This window comes from Myodes glareolus, chromosome 9, assembly GCF_982192425.1.
Source record: "Myodes glareolus chromosome 9, mMyoGla1.1, whole genome shotgun sequence".
In the NCBI taxonomy this organism is placed as follows: Eukaryota; Metazoa; Chordata; class Mammalia; order Rodentia; family Cricetidae; genus Myodes; species Myodes glareolus.
In genome coordinates this window covers 107,092,058-107,110,601 of record NC_142034.1, presented here as the reverse complement: position 1 = coordinate 107,110,601, position 18,544 = coordinate 107,092,058, and the positions used below count along the sequence as shown (strand labels likewise).

General features: G+C 43.4%; 1 protein-coding gene across 3 annotated transcripts in view; it reads right to left on the bottom strand.

Annotated features, from left to right (window-relative positions):
* Abcc1 (ATP binding cassette subfamily C member 1 (ABCC1 blood group)) overlaps positions 1 to 18,544 on the bottom strand; it is a 122,682-nt gene that overhangs the window by 79,993 nt on the left and 24,145 nt on the right. For all 3 annotated transcript variants that reach the window (XM_048433287.3, XM_085694516.2, XM_085694515.2), the window contains exons 2-4: positions 3,192 to 3,368; positions 1,761 to 1,886; positions 1,420 to 1,557 (exon numbers count right to left, since the gene is read on the bottom strand). In XM_048433287.3, the coding sequence (XP_048289244.2) occupies positions 1,420 to 1,557; positions 1,761 to 1,886; positions 3,192 to 3,368 (441 nt within the window). The remainder of the gene's footprint in view (positions 1 to 1,419; positions 1,558 to 1,760; positions 1,887 to 3,191; positions 3,369 to 18,544) is intronic.

The window sequence follows — 18,544 nt, the reverse complement described above, 5'->3', positions numbered from 1 at the left end:
TTCTCCAGATGCACCCCCAAGACCTCAGACCTCCCAGCCTTCAGAACCACAAGCTCAATAAACGTACTGACTATACGATTTGATTACAGCAACAGTAAAAAGGATTAGATTAAGATAAGGCCAAAGAGCAGGCTGCAGACACCCACCTCCCCTGCCACAGGCATCTCCACATTTCCCTTCCCTTGAGAAAAGACAAAAGAAAGGTGGCTCAGTCACACTGTGCCCTGATGGCATCCCACAATGGGGAATGAGGAGGTCTGGGCTATGTGATCTTATCGATTCACTTAACCTTTCTGAGCCCTGGCTTCTCTACTGCTGAGTACACCAGGGGCCCTCAACCAAGGGTAGTTTTGCCTCCTAAGCAACAAATTCCAGTTTCTGGGGACATTTTGTTTATCATTAACTTATAGCACCCAGGGTATGGAGGCCAGGCCCCTAGATACACATAAAGCACAGGCCAGTGCCCCACAACGAAGTCTCTGTCCACTTGTCAGTTAGTGCTGAGGTAAAGACATCTCATTACAGTCATGGCACATGGTCCTCAGAGGAGAAACATGTCATCCCTGAAAAAGCACTTAGGAAAACATAAAGTCAACTGATGCCAGCTGATGTCTGATGTAGGAGAGTCTTCTGTATTTCTGTTGCTTTCATTGGTTAATTAATAAAGAAACTGCTTGGCCTGATAGGTCAGATCATAGGTGGGTAGAGTAGACAGAACAGAAAGCAATGAGGCAGACACCATGGATCCAGCCGCCAGGTAAGACATGCTGAATCTTTCTCAGTAGGCCACCACCTCGTGGTGCTACACAGATTATTAGAAATGGGTTAATCAAGTTGTGAGAGTTAGCCAATAAGAGGCTACAGATAATGGGCCAGGCAGTGTTTAAAAGAATACAGTTTCCGTGTAATTATTTCAGGTGTAACATGTCACTAACACAGAGGATGTGCTCTATACAGTGTTCCACAGCTGCTGCGTCCCCTTCTACGCTCATGCCACTCTCTAGTTCACAGATAACTAGAAATAGCAGATAGCCGAGAAGTGCACACTCTTCAAAAGTTTTGAGAAGTGGCACACAGCAGCCAGACCCAACAACTTCCTGCCAGAGTTGCAGCTGGTAGCGCCAAAGTAACATGGGAACATGTCCGGGCCCTTAAGGAGTAGCCAATGGGCAAATACAGCTCCCAGCTCAGCTGAGTTCCAGCCCAGTCAGCCTACAGAAGCACTACAGAGGCCTAGAATAACACAGCATTTGCCTGCACAGAAGAAAGAAGGCTCTAGAACAAGGTCTGTGCCTGACTGGTAAGAATTTTGTTCCTGGAAAAGAAACAGGGCCCATGTGGTGCCCATCCCGTGGTTCCCACAGCCACATATGACCATATGAGATGAGATAAGCATCTCTCCCATAGGCTATCATTTACCTTTTTTAAGGCAGAGATGATCCTAGATCTGAAGATGGCAATGGCACACAGTAAGGCTACAAGCCAGAAAATAAGCATAATCCCCGAGGACTGGACTCCCTTCCTTCGCTCAAGTTGGATTAAAAAGGTGGCGAGCAGCTGGAAGAGAGAGGTACGTAACAGTTTAGAAAAGGCAAGACTTCAGGGCCCCACAGTGGCACGTGAGGAACCATCCATGATCAGGGGCCCATTAAGAAGCTTCTCTTTTGTTGCTCAAGCTAGGCAAATACTCTACCACTCAGCCACATCACAATCCAAATCCTCTCATTTCTCACTGCCAGCCCCACCAGTCAACAACTCACCATGGTGATGCCCAGCAGTGTAGGGCTGACAAGTAACGCTGGGGCTAGGTACACTCCCTGACTTCTTTCCCAGAAAGAATAGAAGAGGTCTGCCCAGCAGATGATCCACAGCAAGAATCCTAAAGCCTGGGGGAAAAAAAAGGGAATATCATGGCATGTTACAATAATCCTGGGATCTTTCTTAATATCCACAAAAAAGTTCACCCCCAGGGCCCCAAGCAGCCTCCAAGGACCGCAGTCAAAGCATCAAGGTCTCACTTTGTAGCCCAGGCTGGTCTTGAACTCCTGATCTTCCTGCCTCAGTTTCTGGAGTGCTCCACCATGCCCAGCTGTCTTAGTGATTCTCACACCCCTAAGGACCTTGCAATGGAATCTGATATCTAGCCACAGCTGCTAGACAGCCCCTGAGGGGCTGAAGATGGTTCTATCCCTGCCTGTCACTGATGACACTTTAATAAAAGAGCAGCCCACTTTGAGGAAAGAAATACTGAAGAGTGATGGATAAGACAGGTGTGGTAATCTAAAATCCTAGCATGAGAAGAGCAGGGGCAAGGGCAGGGAGATCTCAAGTTCCAGGCCAGCCTGGTTTACAGAGTTTACAGAGGCCTGCCTCAAAAGAAGAAAGAGAGAGGGAGGGAGGGAGGGAGGGAAAGGGACGGGGGGGGGGGGGAGAGAGAGAGAGAGAGAGAGAGAGAGAGAGAGAATAAGGAGCTCAAGGACATGGTAGATGTCACCTCTTCACAAATGGCCAAGAAAAACGTCATAGGAATGTGTGCACACAGAGAAAACGAAGACTGCAGAGGAAAGAATGACGACGCTGGAAAGCCTGGGCAATGCAGGTTTTGCATTGTCCTGGAAATTTCCTGGAGTCTGAAATTATTTCAAAATGAAAAGTTTTTCTGTTTTTTTTCCTGTATGTGGGTGCCATGTGTGTGCATGTGTATGGTGTACACTAAGGCCAGAGGTTCCTACCAGTAGTCTTTTGATTGCCTTTCATTTTGTTCCTGAGGCAGGGTCTCTGGTTTGAACCTGGAGATCCCTTTGCAGCTAGTCTGACTACCAGCTTGACCAAGAGATTCCTGTCTGCACCTCAACTTTCACATGGGTTCTGGGGATCCAGTGAGCCATCCCTTCAGACCTGAAATCACACTCAAAATAAAAATAAACAAATACAAGGAAATTGTTTTAATTAATGAAGACCTTCTTTGATACTCTTCTGAGAAAGCTTCCATTAGTACCAGTGCATGCATACACAGGAAACCAGAGACCATGAAGGTTAAATGTTCACTCAAAAGTCCCGTTTTGAACCTATATTTAGCTCCAAATTTCCAGTCTTGATCTATCACATTCTTCTTCTGCCTTCTTCACACAAAGCTGGGCTACACACATCTACCCATGTGCCCCACCCCACAGCAACACCAGGTGACTTACAGTTTTTGCTTTGTTGAGGTGCGTCATCTGGATGTAGCCCCGGTCATGTCGTGAGAGATAGAGGAAATAGAGGGGGAAACAGGACCAGAGGTAGAAACAAGGCACCCACGTGAGGATGGTGTTCTGAAAGCACTTGGTAAAGTCAGGGTTGCTGGTGTGCCATGTGACATTCCAATCCTGGGGACACAAGCACATGCAAACATCAACTGTGACACCACAAGAGAACAGGACTCACAGAGTTCAAATCTAGTTGCTGTATGTGCAAAGAAATAGACCATGATTCCCACACCCAGGGACCTCTCAGACAAGTATGTAGACTTCAGAACATCCGTGGCCAGAGAACCAGGCAGCAAGTTAACAGGAGCAAAGGGCCCTAAGCCCAGGGCCACAAGAAACTCTCCTCACAAGATGGAGGGAGGATGTCACTTAAAGGACCTTGAAGAACAGACAATCACGTGAATCCTGAAGAATGGGGGGGGGGGTCATACACGTTATTTGCATATTTTCCTCAAGAACTAAAGACTCCAGCCCTTGATCATCATCATCATCGCATAATGCCCAGATGACAGAAAGTTATCAGAGAGAGTCCTAGAGTGTCTGTCAGACAATAGACAGAGGTACAGGAAGTAGTAGGGAGGGAGGGACACAGCGTAGCATGGCTTCTTCTTTTTTGACAAAGCAAAAGGACAATCTCTTCTGGGGATACCAGCAAAGAGAAACAGTCAGCTAGTGGCTTCTCAACCTTTCTGAGCTAGCAGGTTTTCACCCCAGTCTTTGACTCCAAAGTCTTATTGATAAATAGAACAACAGAGATTCGATTAAAAGCTATATTTGGCAGCAGCGACATAGCTGGTGCCTGTGGGAACAGGATTCCTGCCAGACCAAGGCTTGAGTGGCTGGGCAGCTGCCAGAGAAGCAGGCCAGTACCTGTAGAGCCGCATTTGCTGGCTAACACAGCAGCAGATTAAAGCACGGCCTCTGTGCCGATGGAAAAACAACAGTCTCCTTTAAAACCATGAGTTCAGTCCTTTACCATTTCTTTGTTTAGATGAAAAAATGGAGGCTTGCAATAGCATGCAAAACCAGCTACTGGTCCTCTACAATCCCCCCCACTACAGTAAGTTATTGCTCTATCCACACATTCATCCGCACCTACCCACCCACACCGCCATCGCCTGTCTGTATGACCACCTCTCTACCAGTGTAACCATCCATCACCCATCACCCCTCCATCCATGCACACAGAAATTCACCCATGACTCCTTTCCTTTGGTACTTCTTTGCCCTTCACAGGTAATTAATTACATGATGTTAAATTTTTTTCTGCATATATATATGCATATATATTTTTTCACCATATATATATGTGTGTGTATATGTATACATATATATATATATATATATGGTAAAAAAATTAGCCTTTCTTCCCTAACTCACAGTCTGTCCAAATCACCTCACAGGCAAGCTTTCTTGCTCACTGACAGATTAGGTTTTCTTCTACATATCACCCAAATGCACATGATTTAATTTTTCTTAAAAGTCCATGAAGTCAACTCCATTCTGCACCTTGCTTTTAAAAAACTTGTTCTTACGCTATTCATGTTTATGTGTATATGAGTTTGCTCCCCCAGCCCCTAGTGGGGGAAGAAAAGAACCCACTCATACACACTGACCATCACAATCACACAATAGCATGTGTACTCACACACAGAAACTAAATGTGTAAAATAAAAAATAGAAAGCTCTATGGGAGATGCTTGCCTAGAATGCACAAGGCCCTGAATTCAATTCCTGGTATGGGAAGGAGGGTGTAGCAGGACAGATAATACCCTCAAAACAAGCACCACAGGCTTACACAGGGCAGCCATCTCCAAAGCCCAGGTATTTACAAGCTTCCAAGCCTGGCCAATCCTACAGAGGCAGATCTTCCACCTAAGTTTAACTTCTCTTCCTTGTGACAAGTGACATTGAGCACTTGGAAAAACAAGGTAGTCTGCTGCTTGAAGGCTTAAAGGAATACTGAGACCTAATATTATAAATGATGCAGGGATGGGGCTGTAGCTCAGTGCTAGTGTATTCACCTAGCATTCTAGCACCATACACACACACACACACACACACACACACACACACACACACAACCAGTATCAACTGGTTAAGTCTGGTGCCCCCTCTTCTATGCATAATAAATTTCACTGACCAGTGGTCAAACTAGGGAAATGACTCAGTTGGTACCTGTCCATTTTTATAAGAGGTGCACTGAGAACTCAAAGGGCCACAAACTCCAAGGGCCACAGAGAAGCAGTGGCCCTCAGTGGCTGGCCCTGCTTGTCTCGGAACTCTAAGGTCAGAGTTACAGAGTTACAGAGTTCTGACTGATCCCAGAATCAGAAGAGGGAGTTTTTTCAAGCTCCCATGATATTTATCAGATAAGGCCTTAGATCCTGTGCTGGCTGTTTTAAATGTCAACTTGACACACAAAGTAGATTTATCAGAAAAGAGAGAACTTGCCTTCTGAGAAATTGCCTCCATAAGATCCAGCTGTAAGGCATTTTCTTAATTAGTGACTGATGGCGAGTGTGCAAGCCCTGATGATCAGCTTCCCTCCATGGCCTCTGCAATCAGTTCCTCTAGGTCCCTGCCCTGTCTGAGTTCCTGTCCTGGCTTCCTTTGATGAACAGTGATATGGAAGTATAAGCCAAACCAACCCTTTCATCCTCAACCTGCTTTTTGGTCATGGTGTTTTGTCACAGCAGTAGAAATCCTAACTAAAACAGGGCCTGAACCAACAGAATGGAGAATTGCAGAAAGGGGCTATGCTAGAAGATTCTAACTTTCTGGAATACCAATCTAAAGGAAAAAGAGGACAAGAATTTCTCACCATTGGAAACTTAAATTACTTGTATTTACTTTATGTGTTGAGTATTTTGCCTGCATGTATGTATATGGCCTTGAAGGCCAGAATAGGGTTTGGATCCCCTGAAACTGGAGTTTTGGGTAGTTGTGAGCCACCATGTGCTTTTACCAGTCATCTCTCCAGTCCCACATTCCATTATACATTTCAAAAACCACTGTCTTGCCCTGAATTGGAATGCCAGACATTTTTGCCTTTCTCAAGTTCGGTGTCCTTTCTGCTTTGCCTAGTAATCATAAAGTTGCTACTACAGAGTGAAGGCCTTGTTTTTCACTTTTATAAACATGAAGAACGGAGTTCAAGTGATCCCAAACACCAACAGGTGAGGTGCAAGCTGGAATATAGTATAGCCTTTAATTCAAGGAAAGCCACGATGGGAGGCTGGGACAAACAAATTCCTAGAGCTAGATGGCCTATCTTATTTGGCAAATCTTATTTGATCCACCTTACTTGGCAAATTGCCAGACTAATGAGTGTTGGGATAATATTTTTGTATGCTGTTTGAAGATGTGTCTCTGTTTATCACCTGCCTAAGGCACCCTTTGATTAGTTTAATAAAGAGTTGAATGGTCAACAGCTAGGAAAGAGAGGATAGGTGGGACTTACAGACAGAGATAGGAACTCTGGGAAAGAATCTGAGGCAGGAGATTAGCCAGCCAGACATGGAGGAAGCTGAATGTACAGTAGTGAGGAGGGTAACAAGTCACGAGGCAGAATGTCCATTAATATAAATGAGTTCACTGGAAACAAGCCTAAACTAAAAGCTTTCATACTTAAGCTTCTGTGTCATTCATTATTCAGAAGCTGGTGATCCAAAGAAAGACCTGCTACAACTGGCATCCAATGTGGAGGGCCTGAGAAAGCTGACAGACACAGAGTCAGATGCAGCTTCCTAGCAACTGCAGTCTCTCAGGTAGGCCCAGTGCTCATGGCATACAGAGGCATGGCTCTTTTAAGAGGCTCTGCTGCACAGTCAAGAACTTGAGAGGGGCCTGTGAACAGCCAGAACGGCAGGAGACTAGACAGAAACACCTGCCACAGGTGGGCCCAGCGGCTTCCCAGAACTGGCACAGGAAAAGGCAAGCAGCAGTTACAGCCCAGAACCAGTGGAGTAGCTTGCTGGACCAATGCAGGTGCCAAGCGGAGCTGAAACACGGGAGAAGCACACAGATATACAGAGGTGGCCTGATCCTTTAAAGCTTGGATCATGCAGTCAAAGAACTGTAGGCACAAAGAAAGTCAGATCCAGACCAAGAAAACCTCTGAATGGGTGTAGAGTGCTTGAAAATGTGCTTATGTGTTAAAGAGAGAAAAGAAAATGGGTATAGACAGTCATAGAAAAAAATAGTTTAAAAATAATAAAGAGAAGTCTTTAAAGAGAGAGTAAAATAGTATAAAAAGAATAACCCTTATAAGGATGGGAAATACCGTAACACAAGGCATTTAATGCCTATACAGTGCTTTATTAACTTAAAAATATTTTAAATACTAATGAACAAAAAACAACTGCTGAGAGACACTGGATTGTGGAAAAAACTGCTGAATTAAACCAACATATATATTTTAAGGGTGTCTTAACTTCAGAATGGAAGTCAGGAAAATGTGTTACATTAGAGAACAGGTTTTGTCTTTGTCTCTACAGGACAAAAAAAATATGAATACCAATAATATTGATAAAGATTAGATTCGCACAGGAAAGACCTCCTGAATACGGACAGGCAATAGTTCATCAGACAGGTTGGTCATTCAGTGCAAATTAACTTATAAGACTAACAAATGCCTTTCATTTGACCAGATATGAAAAAAATAATAATAATAATTGTTGAATAATAATTTACCAAAGGCACACTTTCCTTACTGGCATGAAAGGAAAATGAGCTTTTTTAAACCACATGTCTTAATTCCATGTTAGAGTGTAAGGCTGATCATTATTTCCGTTTTCTCAGGGTCATCTAAAGAAACTGTTGCTCCCAAAAAACAAGAAGTAATTTTAACAACACAACATCTCATTTTTGCGGACCAGAACTGAGTCAGTGACCTGGGCCAGAGCAGGCCTGAGACAGCGATCTCCACAGGAACAGGTACAGAGAAGCAACCGCTGAGTGAGTGAGCCAGAGACAGAGACTGCTGAGGGTCCTGATGTGAATCTGGGACCTACAAGGCAGTAGACCTAAGCCAGGACCTCTGTGGGTGTGGGCTGAGTCTAGGACCTCCAAGAAACTAGGCCTGATCTAGGACTTCTACAGGACTGGGCATGAATCTGAGACCTCTGAAGGAGTAGGCAGGAACCAGAGATCTCTGCAGGTCCAGCCATGAGTGTGGAACCTCAGAGGGAGTAGGCCTGAGCAGGACCTCTGCAGGTCTGGGTGATGGTCTGGGATGTCAAAGAGAATAAGCCGGAACCAGAAACCTCTGCAGGTCCCAGTGACGAGGTCCTCTGCAGGTCTGGGCGCACCCGAGCCTGGGAACTCCAGGGGAGTAGACTGGAGTCAGAGACCTTTACAGGACCAACAGAGAATACAAGAAATACAGAGAATCATCAGGTCATATTTCAAAAACCTGTACTCCACAAACTTGGAAAACTTAAAGGAAATGGACAACTTTCTGGATAAATATCACTTACCAAAATTAAATCAAGACCAGGTAAGCAACTTAATCAGACCTATAACTGCTGAAGAAATAGAAACAGTGATCAAAAGTCTCACAACCAAAAAAAAGCCCAGGACAAGATGATTTCAGCTCAGAATTCTACAAGATTTTCAAAGAAGAACTAATACTAGTACCCCTCAAATTGTTCCACACAATAGAAACAGAAGGAACATTGCCAAACTCTTTTTGTGAGGCTATAGCTACCCTGTTAACCAAACCACACAAAGACAATACTAAGAAAGAGAATTATACCAATCTCACTCATGAACATTGATGCATAAATACTCAATAAAATACTGGCAAAACAAATCCAAGAACACATCAGAAAAATCATCCACCATGATCAAGTCAGCTTCATCCCAGAGATGGTTCTACACACAAAAATCTGTCAATGTGAACAAACTGGAAAATGTAATTCACCATATGAACAAACTGAAAAAAAAACATAATCATCTCATTAGATGCTGAAAAAGCATTTGACATCGACAAAATACAACACCCCTTCATGATAAAGGTCTTGGAGAGAACAGGGATACAAGGATCATACCTAAACATAATAAAGGCAATATACAGCAAGCCAACAGCCAACATCAAACTAGATGGAGCTAAACTCACAGCGATCCCACTGAAATCAGGAACAAGACAAGGTTGCCCACTCTCTCCATATCTATTCAATATAGTTCATGAGGTCCTAGCTAGAGAAACAAGACAACAAAAGGAGAGGAACGCGATACAAATCGGAAAAGAAGAAGTCAAACTCTCACTGTTTGCTCATGATATGACAGTTTACATAAGCAACCCCAAAAATTCTACCAAGGAACTTTTACAACTCATAAAAATCTTCAGGAATGTAACAGGATACAAGATTTAATCAAAAAATTCAGTAGCTCTCCTTTACACAGATGATAAATGGGCTGAGAAAGAAATCAGAGAAACATCACCTTTCACAATAGCCACAAACAGCAGAAAATATCTCGGAGTAACTCTAACCAAAAAAGTGGAAAACCTGTATGACAAGAACTTTAAATCTTTGAAGAAAGAAATTGAAGAAGACACCAGAAAATGGAAAGATCTCCCATGCTCTTGGGTATGATAGGGAAGCTCAGCCAATCACACGAGCTCTCTGCACGGTGCTCGCCTGACCTGTTTGGACTTCGGACCTTCTCCGGTAGCGTGAGTTTCCCTGTTTCTCAATGATTAAATTATATCTGTTGTTTTGAAAGAAGAAAAAAAATTTATAAACTTTCTTTGCCTTTCCTCATATCTGTTTTTGTCTTTATCATACCTTTCATTGGACGTATATGTCTGTATTTATCTATATAGATAGTGCTTAAGTTTTTCACAATAAACAATGAATTTTCCTGCAGTAATCTTTGAAGTTTCCAGGAAGAAGATGGGGCCCCACAACAACAACTCCACCTGGTTAATATGACGTCATGATGCTGATAGCGCTACTACAAGACCTGTTTTGGGTACCAGCTGCACAAGATGGTCCTGACTTGGTTAGCTGAAATGGTGCACAGCTTTTACAACATTCTGGCCAGACCTTCACAAGTACCCAAAGTCTCAGAGACGATTTGCAATTTTACCAGACAAAATATTAATATTGAAATTTAACCATCGTTTACTTTCACAGGACCTCCTAGGAGGTCCCCCATGACAGCTGGAAGCAATTTTAGAGGACAACGTCCCCTCTCCCAGCAAAGTTTGCACTCAGGTTTAGGACATCATTTAGGGGTTGACTATAATTGGTATATGGTTGAGGGATGGGAGAGGAATTTTATAGGCTTAGGGGTGTTCTTGAAAAAAGAAAAGAGGGATAATTGGTGATGGGATAATAGATTGGTAATGTGAGTTATTGTTTTTAGACAATTATATTGGTATCGATTCTTGTATATTGATACAAAGTTAAATTATATTGAATATTGTATGCATGCATGCTTCTACTTCTGTTTGAAACAATGTTTATGTATTGACATATATATTTATCATATTGCAATGTACACTAATACCTCTGATCAAGATACTTACACATTGTTTACATTTGAAGGTCACTGTTCTTACTTATTGCACAGTTGTTTATTGTCTTAGTCTTTAAGTTAGATAGGTATTGAGAATTATAGATCAATAGTCATCTATGTTTGTCCTATTAATATTTAGGCTAATCAGGTTCTTTAAATACATAGAGATTATATTCAGTATAGATAGTATAATCTTCAACCTCTTCAAAGAGCTGTAGAAAATGGCCTTTAATCTAACCTAGAGTTCCGTGGTAGTGAGACACAATCACTCCTGGCAACACCAATCTACTCTCAGAGAATGTTGAGCACCAAAGACACTCCACCTGGAGCCTTTCTTCTTGGCAGAACTGGCCTTTGGGCAAAGAAAAGCCCATACCTCGACCACCGACAGAGATACAGAGTATCCATAAATGGATAAAACAGACTGTCATATCCTGCCAAGACAGGGTAAGATAGTTCAGAAAAGTTTCTTGCCTTTGAAAATGGTATGTCAGTTATGTTAGGTCTTAGCCAAAGTTGGTTGCCTCAATATTGCAAATGAGACTTTGGGTGATTGCCCAGGTAGTCAGTTGTCTCTGTTATTTGTTGCACATTTTGGAAGTTTCTCGATTGTACTTACTGTTTACTCAAGTAATATTACTTCCCTTCTCAGATCTTTGATGGAGTTGTAGATAATTGTAGCTACCCCCCTCATGATTTAGCTAAACTTAATTTCAAAACATTATTTAGACTCCTTGAAATAGAATGCTTAGTAAAACTTTTGTTATGTGTTTCTTGTTTAATATTGCTTATTGCTTGTAATTTTATATTTGGTATCTGTTCCTACTATATATAGTTGTATTGAGTTTGGTTCGATCTTGTTTAGACAAAAGGGTGAGATAATGGGGAAGCTCAGCCAATCATATGAGCTCTCTGCGCGGTGCTTGCCTGACCCATTTGGACTTCGGACCTTCTCCGGTAGCGTGAGTTTCCCCGTTTTTCAATTATTAAATTATAACTGTTGCTTTGAGCTGGTCTGGTTATTTTAGCATACCAATCAAATACGCATTCACTTACATGGGTAGGCAGAATTAACACAGTAAAAATGGCAAACTTACCAAAAGCAATCTACAGATAAAATGCAATGCCCATCAAAACCATAGCAAAATTCCTCACAGACCTCAATAGAACCACAAATTCATATGAAAAAGCAAAAACCCTAGGATAGCTAAAAGAAAACATCCTGTAAAATAAAAAAAAATTCTGGAGGTAGTATCACAATCCCTAACTTCAAACTCTACTATAGAGCTACAGTACTAAAGACGGCCTGGTATTGGCATAAAAACAGACAGGAGGACCAATGGAGCAGAATCAAAGACCCAGGTATCAATCCACACACCTACGAACACCTGATTTTTGACAAGGAAGCAAAAAATATAAAATGGAAAAAAAAAGCACCTTCAACAAATGATGCTGGCATAACTGGATATCAACATGTAGAAGAAGAAAAATAGATCCATATCTATTACCATGCATAAAACTCAAGTCCAAATGGATCAAAGACCTCAACATAAAACCTCACACTAAACCTCATAGGAGAGAAAGTGGCAAGTACACTTAAACACATTGGCACAGGAGACCACTTCCTAAATATAAGCCCAGTAGCACAGACACTGAAAGAAATAATTAATAAATGGGACTGCCTGAAATTGAGAAGCTTCTGTAAAGCAAAGAACACAGTCAACAAGACAAAACAACAGCCTACAAAATGGGAAAAGATCTTCACCAACCCCACATCAGACAGAGAACTGATCTCCAAAATATACATAGGACTCAAAAAATTGGTCATCAAAAGGACAAATAATTCAATTTTTAAAAATGGGGTACAGACCGAAACAGAGAACTCTCAACAGAGGAATCTAAAATGGTTGAAAGACACTTAAGGAAATGTTCAACATCCTTAGCCATGACAGAAATGCAAATCAAAACAACTCTGAGATTCCATCTTACACCTGTCAGAATGGCCAAGATCAAAACCACTGATGACAGGAGAGGATGTGGGGTAACGGGAACACTCCTCCATTGCCAGTGGGAGTATAAACTGGTACAGTCCCTTTGAATGTCAGTGTGGTGATTTCTCAGAAAATTAGGAAACAACCTTCCTCAAGATCCAGTAATACCACTTTGGGGTATATATCCAAAGGATGCTCAATCATACCACAAGGACATGTGCTCAACCTTGTTCATAGCAGCATTGTTTGTCACAGTCAGAACCTGGAAACAACCTAAATGCCCCTCGACTGAAGAATGGATAAGGAAAATGTGGTACATTTACACAATGGAGTACTGCACAGCAGAAAAAATAGTGACTTCTTGAAATTTGTGGACAAAAGGATGAATCACATCATATTGAGGGAGACCCAGACCTAGAAAGACAATTATCACATGTACTCACTCATAAGTGGCTTTTAGACATAAACAACTCACAATCCCAGAGAACTTAGACAACAATGAGGACGCTAAGATATGGATATAATCTACATGGGAAGTAGAAAAAGACAAGATCTCCTGAGTAAATTAGGAGCATGGAGACCATGGGAGAGGGTTGAAGGGGAGGGAAGAAGAAGGTAGGGGAGTAAAGAAAAATATATAGCTCAATAAAAACAATTTTAAAAGTTTTTATCGGTTTAATACATGGAGTAGATGTTGGAAAGTTTCTAACATTTCATTCTTTTGTGGAGCAAAAGGCAGAGGAAGGGAGCCAAGTATGAAGACCTTTGTATTTACAGAGTTCTGTGGAATTTGTTAGAACTGACAGCACATTTCCTTTCTGTTCCCTGTATATTTGGACTTTTATACTTCATGTCAGGAAATGCACAAAAGCAATAAAAATATGAACAAATACAACCAAAAAAAAGTACAGCAATGTGTAAGTGTAAGCTCAATTCTGGGAGGTGAAGATAGGCTTGCTGGCCAGCCAGTGTAGCCCAATGGCCTGTCTCTAAAACTAAGGTGGACAGAGGACTCCACATGCACAAGCACACACAAGAAACATATATACAGGTGCAGACACACACAAAAATCACCATAGAGTTGGACACCATGGAGTACATGAGGTAGGAGATGATGAGTTCTAGGCCAGCCTAGGCTATACAGCAAGATGCTTTTTATCAAAATAAATAAACAATTAAAATCAGCCTAAAGAAGACACACACGGCTGAGCAGGGACATTTCTTAGGCAGTCAAGAAAAAGACTGAGTAGATGACTGACTGGAAGGCTGGCCTGACGCCAGAGAAGCACAGAAGCCAGGGGTTTGAAATTTATCCTTAGTCCTGTTTGGATTTTTCACTCTTCATGTATGGCTTCTAAAACCAGCAACAGTTTCAATTCACACTTAAAACAAACAGCAGCGGAGCTGAAGGGTTGAGATTTCTGAGATCAAAACAAACCAGAGAACCAGTACTGACCAATATCAATATCAATATCCATAATCATGCAGGCTGGGAGCTCTAGTTCTGCCCACACCTGCTGTCCAGGTGCCCTCCTATGGCCTCCAAAGTCAGGGAAACAAATATAAAGATATCATTTTAGCACTGGGGAGGCTGAGACAAGAAGAATGCAAGTTCAAAAAAATTCAAAAAGAAAAAGGAGCTGGAGCTGTAGCTAGGTGGTTTTATCTAGCACGAGTCCCTAAATTCAACCCCCAGTACTGCAAAATGGAAAGAAAAAAACAAACACAATTCCACTTTGTTCTTTTTCAGATAGGGCTGTGAGGACAGGATGATTAGATTATTCACAGTCTCCCATCTCTGACCTTGAAACTCAATCCTGGGACTCAGGGCTGTACCACTCCAACCTGCGGCAACCTGCTAAATGATAACAGCTCTCTGTGACAAGATGGCACAGGATAGCCAACAAATGGCTTTACAGAGTTCAAGTTCACTTGTACAGAGGAGACAAGCTCAAACTTGTGAATATTTCAAAAACTGGCCCTTAGCAAGAGTAGGGGCAGAGATGGCAGGGGTAGGACCTGGTTTGACTCAGAGTCTAGTTGTTCAACAGCAGACAGAAGTTCAGAGTCAGCAGCAGCTATGAGCAACAATATCAAAGATGGGGGAGGGTGCAAGTCCAGGCTAGCAAGATCAGTGACAGAAATTTGAGAACAGCTCTTCATACACACAGACTGCTTGCCAAGTGTTAAGGAATCATGTACTGCCCTCCATTTCTCCACTGAGAATTCTAAGCTTCACAGAAAGCACCACAGGAACAAACAGCTGAGACTGCAGGCTGCCAGATTCAGAGCCACATTCAGGAGTCTGGCTCCAGGCCTTTCCGAGTTCCTTCTCAAGGGCCCAGGTCACAGCAGTCACAGTCATTTAACAAAGTCATTTAACAAAGGCCCTGCCCAGAGCAGGCCCAGCCTCAGTCACCTGGCAGAGGGGCAGCTCAGAAGCCCAGAGCAGGTGAAGAAGGGTATCAAGAGGTAGCTGACCCTGGGTGCTCTGAACTGCAGGACACAATTCTACTTAAGAGACAGCATGGGTGTTTCCAATGGCAATCCTGGAAAAGATTAAGAGGCTAGAGTCTGTGTCCTCAATATAACAATAGGCTGGGGTCAGAAAAGGCTCAGTAACATGCTGGGAACAATGCCACCTGCCTACTGCCCGCTGAGCTACCCTCTGCGCCCTCTGACTCATCAGAACTAAGAATGAAGTCCAGAAACACTAAATTAGGCATAGCCAGACTTTGGGCCACCAAGGAGAACCAGGAAGTAATGGCCTGGCAGACACCCAAATCCTCATGACAGATGTGCAAGACAAGCATTCAAAAGCAGCCCCTCCCCTCTCCTTTTTAATTGAGACCCTTGAGTGTCACCAAACTTCTCTGAGGAGGGGACAGAAAGGAGTGCAGGGGAGAGGGGAGCACAAACATGTACCAGACACAGGGGTATGCCTGGGACAGAGCAGGCACAGGGATGCCTGAGCATCATTCTTAAGGGTAAGGAACTACAGAAATGGCAGGGGGCAGGGGAGATCCGTTATTTTGGTTTATTGATGCGGGGTATCAAACCCGGGACCTCACACAGACTAGGCAAGGTCTCCACCAACAAGCCACACTCCTACCCCATAATTTACAGTTTAAAACACTGTTTTTCAAACTAGGGACCAGTCTGTCTTCCGAGTGACACTTGGCATTGCTTGGAAAGCTTTCTGCTGTCTCAATGAGGTGTCAAGGGATTACACCACTGCCATTTTGTAGGCAGAAGTCAAAGATGTTTAAAGAAGCCTAATACACAAAGCAGGCCAGCAAACAACCCAACAATAAAGGCTGAGGAACCCCACCTGATCATCAGTCCATCCCTGGGTGTTCTTAAGAGTTCACATTCCCCAAAGACACCCCTTACTGGGCACCCAGGCTTTAGGTCCTCAGACACAGGGAGAAGCTCTGAAACCCTAAATTAGACACATCAAGACTTTCTAGCCCCCCTTAAGGAGTGGGGGGGAACAGTCACTGCGCTGGCCAAGGAAACACCCCAAGCCCTCATGCCTGATGTGCAGATCAAGCACCTGGTAAAGCAAGAGGAGTCCCAGGCAAGGACAGGATGTAGTCTCATCAGAACTTCAGGCACAGGAGCTGACAAGCAGATGAACACTACTCAAACTGGCCCTTGCCTCAGCACGAGCCCAGGCACACAACAGCCACCCTGATGCCAGACCCACCTCCTGTTCTGCCCTTTCCATATTCTCATCATGCCCCACCAGCCATGATGGCAGAGGTCTGCAATCACAGCACTTGGGAGGTTTTGGCAGGAAGATTCTGAGTTCAAAGTCAGTCTGAACTACAAAGCATGACCCTGTCTCAAACAAACAAGCAGACGTTATGCACAGTTCCAACAGTGTGTCAGGTACATTGGGAAGGGAGGCAACAGGGCAGAGCCCCCAAAATGCCTGGATCCTGTCTCCAGACCTGTGAAAATGTCGCCTCACAGCCTGAGAGACTCAAGAGATACAATTAAAGATCTTTCAATAGTAGCTCCATGAGATAGCTCAGTGGGTTAAGGCACTTTCCACCAAGCCTAATAACCTTAGTTTAATCCCTGGGACCCTCATGATGGAAAGCAACCAACTCCCAAAAGTTGTCCTCTGATCCCCACACATATGCAATGACATACATGCATGTACACACAAAAAAATAAATAAATAAATTTGGTGCTAGGCATGGTACTGCACACCTTTAAACCCAGCACTCGGGAGGCAGAGACGGGCAAATCGCTGAGTTCAAGGCCAGTCTGATCTACAAAGCAAATTCCAGGACAGCCAGAGCTGTTACACAGAGAAACTCTGGGGGGGTGGGGGGGGAGATCCACCAATTAGAGCATGGCTAGGGAACACAAGCAAGGATTTAAACAGGAAAATCAGAGTCAAAGGACAAATGAAGGCAAATGGCCAGAGTGACATGGGTCACAAACTTCAGGCCTCAAAAACAGGGGTGGCCTCTGAAAACTAAAACACCAGGAACCTAAGGGCAGCTTGACTCATATTCTGGACTCAACTGCAGATGGAGAACAAAAGAAATATGCTGTGTCAGCCATTAGTATACAGCAGGCAGTAGAAATAGAGCCAATGGCATACAGGCTTAAATCCTGCCCTCACCTGGGTGATATGCTCACATGGAAATCAGCAGAGCCCTGCAGTCCTCGATGATACCCTAGGCTCTGCTCCCACCATACCTAGTGTTTAGAGGTCAGTAAAGACAGAAAATAAGGAATTGTATTTAAATTTCACTTTAATAGATAGTGTAAGACTCAATCATGTTGTCCTGAAACAGGGTCTCCCTATACAGTTCAGGCCGGCCTTGAACTCAGGGCAACCCTCCTGCTTCAGCCTCCCAAGCGCCAGGACTACAGGTGTGCACCACTGTGCCCAGCTTCTGCAGTGCTGGGGATGGAACCCAGGGCTTCTAAATGCTAGGCAAGCACTCTATCAGCTGAGCTACATCCTCGGTCCCAGTTTTGTTTGCTTGTTTGCTTGCTTTCATTTTTCTAAGTTTGTCAGAAACTAAAACAAAGACCTGTCTAGATGTCCAACATCCATCAACACCAATGTCTTTGTCTACATCTTGTTGCCATGGAGGTCCACAGGGCAGTAAAGGCTTGAATAAAGCTGTTCCTTCATAAGGTTGCAGTCAATCTTTCTGAATGCCACCTGTAGAACTTGAGGCTACCTTTTTTTCCTTTTTTTTCCTTTTGTGGTGTGTATGGGGTGTGTATGTGTGTACGCATGCATGCGTGCGTGGCTGGTGATCCTAGAGATGTATGTTAGATTAAGTGCTCTACCAATGAACCACGTTTCCGGCCTTTGTTTTGTCTGTTTTGTGGTATTGTTGGTCCTGGGGTTTGATACCAGGACTACCTACATTCATGCTAGGCAAGCTTGCAAGGTTGGATCTAGTTCCTACATTTCCACTGTCACCTGACCCCCAGAAGGCCATGTACACCTGAGCACAAAGAGCATGCTTTTCCTCTACTGCAGCATGGGATAGGCAAGGGGGTGCTCACTGTACTGACCCTAGTAACAACTGGGTCATGGCCAGCCTTTTTTTAAAAACTTTTTTATTGGTTCCTCATGAATTTCACAACATGCACGCCAATCCCAGTCATCTCCCTGCCTCCTAGCCTCTGCCTTCTGCCCTTGCAACCACCACCCACAAAATAAAACAAAATTTAAAAGTATATAAAAACAAAGAATGGGCATGGAAGCTGCAGTGTGGTCTTGTGATTCATACAGTA